This window comes from Callithrix jacchus, chromosome 2 (genome assembly GCF_049354715.1).
Source record: "Callithrix jacchus isolate 240 chromosome 2, calJac240_pri, whole genome shotgun sequence".
Classification (NCBI taxonomy): domain Eukaryota; kingdom Metazoa; phylum Chordata; class Mammalia; order Primates; family Cebidae; genus Callithrix; species Callithrix jacchus.
This window is the reverse complement of record NC_133503.1, coordinates 75,894,195-75,906,512: the sequence shown is the minus strand read 5'-3', so window position 1 is coordinate 75,906,512 and position 12,318 is coordinate 75,894,195. Positions and strand designations below refer to the sequence as shown.

Genomic DNA, 12,318 nt, shown 5'->3' with positions numbered 1-12,318 from the left:
ATAGACTCAGAGGGAACCTAGTTACAGGTTCCCACACTGACCTTTTACAAGGAAAAGCCTTACAACTCATTTTAATTCTACAATCAGTCTTGGAAAGCACATTCATTCATTTGTTCCCTACAATTTACCCTGTACCATCCCAGGTTCTGAGTCTTCTGTAAAGAGGAAACCAGATTCACCTGCTGCCTGTGTTCCTGCTCTCCACATCCCCACTAAGTCCTGCTAGATCACTTCCACCTCTGGTGTGTTTTACAATCCCAAGACTTTTCCAGGGAGATGGGGATGCTCAGCCACATGTGCTCAGACCTTCCTTCCAAACTGGGCATGTGTTCAATGGACCGTGCTACCTTCAACTGCTAAAGCAGAGGCCAGCAGCAAATTGAACAATTGTCTATTTTTGTTTTATTAGAACACAATATAATATGAAATAAATATTAATTTACCAAATTCTTAACAATTTCATAAATATTATTAACAGAAATTTTACAGAATGTTAAGTTAAATAAGAAAAAAGTATATATCAATTTTTTCCTGGAGGAAAATACTTCAATGATTCTGATATCTAAAATATATTTTAAATATTTTATGCTTTCTGGCAAAGTGTCAGTGTGCCTGAAATGTTTACTTTCCCTCTGAAGTTTAATTACACTGAAAATTAAGGCCTAACCCTTCACTGGCCATCATTCTCATTGCAGTAAAATGTCCTCCTCCAAAATCTTTGTCTACAACAAACCAGTTTAGTCTCAACTTTCGATTATCCACTCTGTGTTTATTACACCAAGAAACTCTTGCAGGTAGTCTAGGAATTGCTTTACTCTTCGTCTTTCTTGTCCACACTTTTTCTGTGAAAAAAGAAAAATGACAGTAGGTATTATAGGAAACTGTCAATTCCATAGAATTAGGCACAGCCAGACAAATACAGTTTCCACTGAATGTATATAACTTACTTTTTGGCGGTCAATGTGTTCCTTTATTAAAGACAAGTTTTGGAATAGTTTTTCCACATCACTCCCTTGCACAGCTTGGTTCTCCAGTGTGCCTATTCCCTGAAAGATTTCTTCAGTGCACAGTTGGTGCTAAATGAGGAAAATTTTTAAAATGCAAATAATCAAAACAAGGTATAAAAATTTGATCCATTGGCCATTCTACAATGAATACCTATTTCAAAACATCATATTGTACACAATAAGCATATATGCGTTTTAATTTATCGATGAAAAAATAATTATTTAAAATAATTTGGTCCACAAATTCTGGCTTTGTTTGTGGTATGAGTTCCCTTCTCCAAAGAGTTTTTTGTTTGTTTTCTAGGCAACAAACCACCACATATTCAGGCTGGGTGCAGTGGCTCACACCTGTAATCCCAGCACTTTGGGAGGCTGAGGCAGGTGGATCATGAGGTCAGGAGTTCGAGATCAGCCTGGCTAACATGGTGAAACCCTATCTCTACTAAAAATATAAAAATTAGCAGGGTGTGGTGTTGGGTGCCTGTAATCCCAGCTGCTCAGGAGGCTGAGGCAGGAGAATCACTTGAACCCGGGAGGCGGAGGTTGCAGTGAGCCGAGATCATGTAACTTCACTCCAGTCTGGGCGACAGAGCAAGCGTCTGTCTCAGAAGCAACAATAACAACAACGAAAACCACCACATATTGAGATAAAATTTTCAAAGAAGATGAAGCTTGTATGATTAATGAGGAATTTTATAAAGGATGTAACTTAATTATGTTACCAGAAGAAAATGTTTTAGAAGTGTAATACATTATGCATTAAACTTACCTCAATGTGATTTTACAGTTCTAGCTGCTAATTTTATTCTATTTAAACTAATAAAATTATATATTTTACATTTTAATATGAGCAGGACATATTCAAATGCATACAATATCATCATATAATCATAATTAAGTATGCAGAAATTATTAATATAGGGCATTTGTTATATATTTCAATGTCTACTGCTCATGGTTCTAAACATATAATTCTAAGTTGTTAATACTTTCAGAAAGACATTACAATGAGGACGACCAGAGTCAGAACTGCACAGAGACTAGCAGGCACCTCTCACTCAGTGTGGAATCCTTCTGGAAAGAATCCCTGACATGAGGCTCTTTGGGAGGCAAACTAACAACATCCCCAAAGAGCCTGAACCATTTGTTGAAAGGATTCTACTTGTTAAAAAGTCATTCCTCATATTTCTAAGTACAGACATTCACAGCCACCCATATGAAAACAAAAGTATAGAAAATTAAATAGTTCCAATCATAACTAATGATTTACAGCTTAAAATAGGAAATTTACTTATTCATGCAATCATTTTATTGAATCATAATTGAACTTACATTTTTATGTGAAGGAACAGGAATCCTCAGGGTCTGAAAAGGAAAGAAAATATAATAACTTTTTATAGAACACTGGCATTCATAACTTTTAATGGAATGTTTGCTAGTGATATAGTTATCACCCATGTACTAACATGCTCAGAATTTTATTTATAACATATCTCTCTGTATAGTAAAGGAACCATCACAAATGATTATGCCCTTTAAAGACTGTAGGAATCAGACAGAAAATTACCTCATTGACCATCAGCAGAGGTCGATGGATAGAAAGCAGTGCCAAAGTCTCTTTCACCAATGCACTTGTGGGACGTGCTGTGGGGTTGGCATACACGTGGGCAGCTCCAAGAGCTAGCAAACTTAAATGCAGAAGCATCCTCATGGCTCTAAAATGTTCTGCGTTTGCCTTTGGCAAAGAAAGTGCATAGTACAAGTCTGCATCCCCAATCAATTTATCCTCTGTCTTTGAGGAAATGAATAATTTCTAACAATCAGATAGAGAGTGCCTAATAATGGCATATTGTGAAACTAAATGTTTCCAATGCCTTGTATCTTAAAAAATAAACTTACTTTTATCTTTTAATAATAAAAATCCCTATTTTTCCCCTTTAAAAACTTTTCCTATTACAAAGAAAATCCTTGAGTTGATACATCATTGCCCCATTTGCATTTCTTAAAATCAGAAGATTGAGTTCCTCTTAAAAGATGTGTACAAAAAGGAGAAGTATAAGGGAGACCACTAAACAGAATTTTATGCTGAAATATGTAAATATTGGGAATGTTTTTTCAGATCGGCTATGTTCTGCCATGACTGTAGCTAGATTAATCTGCCTTAAAAGAAATTGAAAATACTGATGGGAAGATAGTGACTAAAACAGAGACTGCCAAGCCTTGGCAGGGTCAAGTTCTGTTCAGTGGGGTCTTGATTAGGATCCTGTCTGTTGCCAGTGACTAGAAACCTAACCTGAAGTGGCTGAAGATAAACAGGGAATGTATTGGGTCATAGAACCAAACAGTCCAGAAATGGAGGCTCTTTTACATTTTGATGGTTTCCTTGACTCCATTCTTGGGCAGCTTTCCCACTAAGGTCCCAAGATGATGTCCAGACTCCTAGATCTATATGTATTCTGTTCACGAGCAGCAAGAAAAAGTGAGCTGTGCTTTTCTGATTGTTTAATCAAAAGCTTTTGAATTCAGTCTCTTTCTGACAAGGGTCACGAGTTCATCCTTGAACTGTGATCAGGGTGATTAGCTCTCCCTGGAGCTAGAGGTGACCCTCATCCCACCTCAACGACATAGCTGAGAAATGTGGGGTCCCAGGTAGTAGTAAGAGGGACACAGACGCTGGGAAGACAACTAATAAATGTCTGTCACAGATTCATAACACATGGACGTGTCCTCTCCTTTATGTCCCACAAGCATGGGGGTGTCCTTTCATACCTTGGGCGGGCCATCAGATTAGGGGAATCAGCCTTTGTTCCTTAGGCTCAGACCTGTAAATCCCAGAAAGGTGCAAATGAGGCCACCTCCTAGACCACACACTTCCTTTTTCCCTGGCTGGAGCAGACATGATGGAGGTGTATGTAGGCCATTGTTTTTAATAGAGGGCTTCTCGGAGCCTCCCAGAAGGACTCTATGTTGGCAGCCTAGAAGTCTGACTTTAGGCCTGTCTTGAGTATCAATAACAGATGACACCAAACACAAATTGTTGCCCAGAACACTTTTCCAAAGCTAGGTACAGTTCTGTACAAGTAGAGATGGCTGGGAAGTAGACACACCTTTAACACACATGCAATCCTAGCGCTGCACTGGAAGGATAGAGATAGTCTTGGATTTCAGTGGCAGCCTTATTGTACCATGTCTGGTTTTGTTTGTGCTGAAGTTTTGGGCTCTTGGTTAGATGTGTCTGATTTGCACATTTGAGAAATGTTTTCCTTGAGACTGCAGAAGAAGAAAATCTGTCAGGAGTGAGGTAGGAATCACAATAGGCTTGGTCAAAGTGCTCTTAAAATGGTGTTCTCAGAAAAGAAGCAGAGTTCTGGCAGAAGCCTTCTCTTCCCAGAGAATATGAGAGAGTTCTCTCTGATTCCCCCTGACACCTATGTGTTACACAGAGGAAGTTAGGGCTTAGGTGAAAGTTTCAGAGGAATTGCCAAATAACTTGTTCTTTTAGTACCTTACACAAAGTTCTGAATGCTTAAATTATACCATAGGAGGTGGGGCAAGGTGGCTGTTGCTTGTAATCCCAGCACTTTGGGAGGCTGAAGCAGGAGGATTGCTTGAGCCCAGGAGTTTGAGACCAGCCTGGGCAGCATAGTGAGGCGCCATCTCTACAAAAAATAAAAAATTAGGCTGAGCACAGTGGTTCATGCCTGTAATCCCAGCACTTTGGTAAACCCAGGCAGTGGATCCCTTGATTTTAGGAGTGCAAGACCAGTGAGTAAAATGGGCAGGGTGTAACACATCAAAGCTGGTGGTGGTCACGTGAAACCACAGCATGCATGATCTGTCTAAATGTGGCAGGTGCTGCTTAGCTCCAGCTGATGGTTGCCAGGTGACACCCTTAGGCTTACATTACCAGATCATTCAATTTTTCAAAGAAGACTTTACAAAAATTAGTCGAGCGTGATGATGTGTGCCGAGTAGTGATCCCAGCTACTCGGGAGGCTAAGGCAGGAGAATTGTTTGAACTGGGGAGGCAGAGCTTGCAGTGAGCTGAGATCACACCACTGCTCTCCAGCCTGCACAACAGAGTGAAACTCTCTCTCTCAAAAAAAAAAAAGGCCTCTTTATTATATATAATCTCTGGTATATTTTTTTGCCAACATTTGAAAGGTGTATAATGTACCATTTTACAGCCTCTGTTTTATAGTGAAACTGTGGGTTCTTATTGGAAGGCTAGTTATAAAAAACACTTCTTATTGAAAATTGTATTTATTTTAGAAATGTTTAATGGTGGCAAAATACACATAACCTAAAATTTACTATCTTAACCATTTTTTAAGTGTTACAGCTCAGTAGCCTTAAGTACATTTATAATGCTGTGTGACGAATCTTCAGGATTCTTTTCATCTTGCAAAACTGAAACTCTGTACCCATTAAATAACAGCTCCTACCCCCCGCCCTCCTTCTCCCAGCACCTTGCAACTGCTCTTCTACTTTCTGTCTTTATGAATTTGATGACTTTCGGTACCTCATATACTTCGCTTTTTGTGACTGGCTTATACCACTTAGCATAATGTCTGTTCTCAAGATTCCTCCATGTTGTAGCATGTGTCAGTTCTTCCTTTTTAAGGCTGAATAATATTTCATTGGATGTCTATATCATGTTTTGTTTATCCATGGTTTATCGATGGACACTAATGTTGCTTCCATCCTTTGGCTATTGTGAATAATGCTGCTATGAACATGGGTGCACAAATTCCATTTCTTATAAAGTTGTCATGTTATTAACTTTTCCTCTCTAAGTCTGATCTCCCCAACCAGACTTTACACTGGCTCAGAGTTGGACCTGTAAAATAATGTATTTGAAAGAGCCTTTATTAATGCCAAACTTCAAATAAAAGTTAATGATTTTAAACTTCCATTCTGAAGAATTAAAAATAACATATGTAGCTTCTCTACCCTCAAGGAGATGGAACACAACCCCCTTTCCTTAAGTGTAAGATACACAGAGTGACTTTTTTTTTTTTTTTTAAAGAGAACTAAATGGAAAGGGGAGAATGAGAGGAGTAACTTCACAGTGGAGAAACCTGATCAACACTACCTCAGCTAGGCGATCCAGGTCAACGGTGGCAGTGAAACATCATGTTAATAGCATGTACCCAGTGACTCACACCTGTAATCCCAGCACTTTGGGAGGCCAAGGAGGGCAGATCACGAGGTCAGGAGTTCGAGACCAGGCTTACCAATATGGTGAAACGCCGTCTCTACTAAAAATACAAAACAATTTGCTGGGCATGGTGGTACACGCCTATAATCCCAGCTACTCAGGAGTCTGAGGCAGGAGAATCGCTTGAATCCAGGAGGTGGAGGTTGCAGTGAGCCAAGATCGTGCCACTGCACTCTAGCCTGGGCAACAGAGTGACTGTCTCAAAAAAAAATAGCATATACCTTTGATATGATGTGATAAGAATGGAAATTTACCTCTGTCATCTTCCTCCCCCAAACCAGTAGCCTCTGCCTAACCATGAGACAAACACTACGCATACCCAAATGGAAGGACAAAATGCCTGACCAGTACTCCTTAAAACCAGTCATCAAAAACAAGCACAGTCTGAGAAACTGACACAGCCAGAGGCCTCTAAGAGACATGATGACTACATACAATGTGGTATCATGGATAACACTCAGAAACAGGAAAAGGACAATGGGCACAACTAAGGGAACTAGAAAAAGCCTGGAGTTTAGTAATGTACCAATATTAGTAACTTAGTTGTGACAATTGTGCCATAGTAATGTTAACAACAGGGGCACACTGGAACTCTCTATAACAGTCTTGAAACTTCTGTATAAAGCTAAAACTACTTAAAATAAAAAGTGTATTAAAAATAATACTGCAGCCCGGTGTGGTGGCTCATGCCTGTAATCCCAGCATTTTGGGAGGCCAAGGCAGGCAGATCACAAGATCAGGAGTTCGAGACCAACCTGGCCAATATGGTAAAATCCTGTCTTTACTAAAATACAAAAATTAGCTGGGCATGGTGGCTGGTGCCTGTAATCCCAGCTACTTGGGAGGCTGATGAAGGAGAATTCTTGAACCCAGGAGGCAGAAGTTGCAGTGAGTCGAGATTGTGCCACTGGACTCTAGCCTGGGCAATAGAGTGAGACTCCATCTCAAAAATGATAATAATAATAATACTGCACACTGAGAAAAGTTAATGATTGTTTTTACCATTATTATTAAAAAAGGCTTTGTTCAGGATGCTGAGGCCAGAGGGTCCACTGGGCCCAAGTGTCTAAGAGTAGCCTGGGCCACATAGCCAGACCCCATCTCACAAAAAAGACTTTGAATTCCATGAGTAAAATGCAGTTGGCACCTTTTTATTTTACCAGTAGATTATGAGCTCCTTGAGAATAAGGTTTTTATTGAATTGATCTCTTTATCCTTGAGGTCTAGCCTATTGGAGACAGTAAAATAAAGGTTTGTTGAGTAAATAACTGAATGAACAAGCAGGTACTTACAACAACTGTATTTATCTCTTGTTGTATTCCTTGAACAAATTAATGTGAATAGAGCAGGTCCTTGAATAACTTTGCTTAGTTCCATGTCATTTTATTATATTGTTGACAAGAACAGCAATTGCTTCCCAGCCAAAGCCATTATCTATGTGAAGTTTATAGGCACAACCTCCCACATCCGAAAGATGTGCACATGAGGTGAATTGGCATGTCTACACGGTCCCAGTCTGTGTGAAAGTGTGTGTGTGTGTGTGTGTGTGTGTGTGTGTGTGTGTGTGTACGCTCTGCAATGGAATGGTGTCCTATCCAGGATTGGTGCTCACCTTGTACCTCGAGCTACTGGGGTAGACTCTGGTCACCTTCAACCTTCAACTGGAATAGTTGGGTAAATAATTATGTATGTATAGCTCATAATTGTTTCAATGTTTAATAGTAGACATGTTTGGTCTTTATTTAGAAGTTTGATGATATTTTTGTGACCAGAAATATGCCATAGGAACAGAACCTTCATTCATATCAATTCGCCTATGGTAAAATTGGTTTTGTTATACATTCTTTCCCTTAAAGTTTGTTTCTGAGAACCTATTGATGACATTAAGTGAGGATTACTGTACTGTGGAAACTCAAGAAGTCTTTTACTTGCAGCTGGGAGCCTGAAGTAACAAAAACATCTCTAGCAGAACTCCTGGGTGAAAGAGAGCAAAGCTTTAAAGTTCAGAGGCAATGTGAACTACCATTTGGATTTTTAAAAATCCACATTATTTTAGAGAAATGGAAAGAAATAGGCAATTAGTACTCTGATTTTTAAATAATTATTGGTAATTTTATAATTTAGAAAAAGGAGTTTGAATAATATCGAAAAGTTATATTGGTGGGTAACATCCATCCTTTTGCCCTAAAACCTTTATCTCTGTTAGCGGGTAACACATTGGCAGCAAATTTTTAAAACTGATAACTGTGGTTTTTACTGTGCAGTCCTTAAGGTCAAATGACTCTTCCATGAACTGATTCTAATCAACTGGGGATGATGCCCCAAATTATTCGTGGTGACTAAATGTAAATTGATAACATCTCTTTTTCTTCTTGACTCTATTCGAACTTCTATTCTTTCAATCTCCCTTTAATATGATTTTTTAAATAGAATAAATAACATTATAGGAAAATAAACACAGAACCTCTTGGTATAGCAACTATCAGTTTTTTGAAAACATCTTCCAATCCATAGTAACACATAGACAGTTTTACAGTTTTAATCAGTGAATATATGCAGTTCTATTTCTTTTTGACTTAATATTTCTCTTTCACATATCTATACCGTTTTCCTACTTATTATTTTAGTGATTACCTGCTATTATATGAAACTGACGGCACCACAGTTTCCATCACCACTTCCCAACTTGCAGGCACTAGGGGTGTTTTTAGCATTCCACAATTTTAAACAATGCTACTATAAACACCTGTGTAAATTTTTTTAAAATTACCTTATGCTAAGGAACTTGTATAATCATTTTTATAGCTTTTGTTACATTTTACCAGATCACCCTCTGAAAATATTCAATGCAGAAAAAAGAAATCTCTTATATTTTCACAGGGTTTTACAATTTATAAAGTACTTTCACAAAAATTGTTTTGTTTAATCTTGATATCAGCACTGGGAGTAGATTTCTTTCGCCAAAGGTCTGTTAGCACCAGGCTTTACAGGTTTTGCTGGGAGAGCAAATGAGCCCAGAAGGGAGAAGTGATGCAGAAGCAGTGGGAATCAGTTTGATAAATATGCTGGTAAACCTAAATAAATAATACTGGCTTAAAAATAAATGATTTCACTTATTTTCTATCTTATTTGAAGACAATGAGGAACAAAAATACCAAACAGTGATAATGTGGAAGGCTGGGGGTGATCTGCTGGCACAATTTACAGTTCTTTTTCAGAACAATACTAACAATATTAACTTTAGACTTCAAAATAGGAATGTGAAACATGTAAGAGTGCTCAATAAAAGAAAAGACTGTGTATCTTCCAAACCAGTAGAGTAAAAACAAGGAATAAAGAAAGCTCAGTTATTTTACAAAGCAACAAAGGAAACAAAGAAGCAAAGAAAAAGCACCGGAATAAGACATAAGCCTAAATTTACCAGCAATCACAGTAATTGAAAACAGATTAAAGTCGTTTATTAGAAGGCAAATACTATAAAATTGCATTAGAAATCATCTATCAGCTGTTTTCAAGAGGTACACAAAGCAAAATGACATAGGAAGGTTGAATGAAAATCAAGGGAAAGATATACAGTAGGTCAGCCAGGCACGGTGGCTCACACCTGTAATCCCAGCACTTTGAGAGGCTGAGGCAGGTGGATCATGAGATCAAGAGGTAGAGGCCATTCTGGCTAACAGGGGGAAAACCCATCTCTACTAAAAAAAATTAGTCGGGTGTGGTGACACACACCTGTAGTCTCAACTACTCAGGAGGCTGAGGCAGGAGAATTGGTTGAACCTGGGAGGTGGAGGTTTCAGTGAGCCAAGATCACGCCACTGCACGCCAGCCTGGATAACAGTGAGACTCCGTCTCAAAAAAAAAAAAAAAAAAAAGGATATATAACAGGTCCTAGAATAAGTTTGTTATAACTTTCATGAGAAAACAGTTACTGATTCTTGGCCAGGCCATTGTCTGCGTGGAGTTTACACATCTCCTGATGTCTGTGTGGGATTTCTCTGGTACTCCAGTTTCTTCCCATATCCAAAAGATGTGCATGTGAGGTGAACTGATGCATCTACATGGTCCCAGTCTGCGTGAGAGAAAGAGAGAGAGAGAGAGAGAATGTGTGTGTGTGTGTGTGTGTGTGTTCTCTGATGGAATGGCATCCTGTTCAGGGTTGGTGCTCACCTTTCACCCTGAGCTGATGGGATAAGCTCCAGCCACTTGCAAACTTGAACTGGAATAGTTGGGTAAATATTTATTTTACTTGCTTTTATGAATCTTTCTTAAATGTACCTATTGCTCACATTTGTTTCAATGTTTGATATTGAATGGAAGTGTTTTCATCTTTATTTAGTACTTTGATGTTTTTATGACCAAAAATATGACCTATGAACTTGTCTCATTTATGTCAACTAGCCTATGATAAAATTGGTTTCACTTCCCTTAAAATTGTAATTTCTAAGCGCCAATTCATACTAGTAAGCAGACTTACTGTTGTATTAGACAAACACTAGTCAAAAGAAAGCTCATGTGCCAATATTAACATCAGAAGAAAGGCAGAATTATGTTAGAAAGTATTGTAAGAATAATGAGGGTCTCAGGATGGGTGAGGTGGCTCATGCCCATAATCCCAGCTCTTTGGGAGGCCAAGGTGGGTAGATCACGAAGTCAAGAGATCAAGACCATCCTGGCCAACATGGTAAAACCCATCTCTACTAGGAATACAAAAATTAGCTGGGCATGGTGGTGCACTCCTGTAGTCCCAGTTGCTTGGGAGGCTGAGGCAAGAGAATCGCTTGAACCCGGGAGGCAGAGATTGCAGTGAGGTGAGATCCTGCCACTGCACTCCAGCCTGGCGAGATTCTGTCTCAAAAAAAAAAAAAAAAAAAAAAAAGAGAGAGAGAGAATAAAGAGGTTCACTATTAGGTATAAAATAGTATCTCCATAGTAGTTTTATTTTTCATTTCATTAATTTTAGTACCAGTAAAACCAAATATTTTTTGGAAGTAGTACTTTACTAAGAAGTAGAGACTTAACTGATTTGCCTTTTTATTTTAAGGATTAATCATTTTGAGTACAAATCTTTTCCACCCAGTCCTAGAGCTTTTATCTTAGTTTTATAGTTTCCATGGTTACAGAGTTGAAATTTTGTTTGCAATGGAACCTGGTTACCCTGTCATGTCCATTTTTTTCTTTCAATTTGCTTTTTTTTTTCCAAACTATTTAAAATTACAGACAGCATGATGCACTATCACTAATACTTCCATATCCATCTCAGAAAAGATCATTTTCTTACATAGCAAAATATTATCACACCTAATACAATAAAATTAACAAGAATTTTTTATTATATAATTTCCAGTATACATTGAAATTTCCCCACATATCTCCCAAATTTCCTTCATATGTCTATGACCAAACCAGGTTCCAAAATAGGACCATACATTCCATTGGGGTGATATATATCTCAAATCTTTTAATTTGCAACAATACGTTTTTTTAATAACTTTTAAAATCTACAACAGTCTTTGCTTTAATGATAATGGTGTCTTGTAAGAGTTTCCACTTTCTGGATTTGCCTTTTCCAACCCTGTAGTGCTGTTAGCTTAATCCTTGTAATTCCTGTGAACTGAAAATTACATCTAAAGGTATGATTAGATTCAAGTTCAACTTTTTCACTTTTAAAAAAAGCAAACCTGCATAAGAGATGTTGGGTACTTCATGCTGAGAACAAAGACAAGCAATATCTTGTCTCAGTGATTGCTAGTTTCTTTTTTTTCTTTTCTCTCTCTCTTTTTTTTTTTGAGACAGAGTCTCGCCCTGTCGCCCAGGCTAGAGTGCAATGGTGTGATCTCGGCTCACCGCAACCTCCACTTCCTGGGTTCAAGTGATTCTACTGTCTCAGCCTCCTGAGTAGCTGGGATTACAGGCACCCGCCACCACACTCAACTACGTTTTTTTTCTTTTAAATCTTTCGTAGGGACGAGGTTTCACCATGTTGGCCAGGCTTGTCTCAAAGTCCTGACCACATGATCCACCCACCTCTGCTTCCCAAAGTGCTGGGATTACAGGCTTGAGCCACTGTGCCTGGCCTGTGATTGCTAC

General features: G+C 38.5%; 1 protein-coding gene across 1 annotated transcript; it reads right to left on the bottom strand.

The window, feature by feature from the left end:
• Nucleotides 1-743: 743 nt before the first annotated feature.
• IL5 (interleukin 5) lies at nt 744-2,718 on the bottom strand. Its single transcript, NM_001257233.1, is given in 4 exon segments — nt 744-842; nt 948-1,076; nt 2,340-2,372; nt 2,575-2,718. Coding segments are annotated over 4 exon segments (405 nt in total).
• Between the last annotated feature and the right edge of the window lie 9,600 nt (nt 2,719-12,318).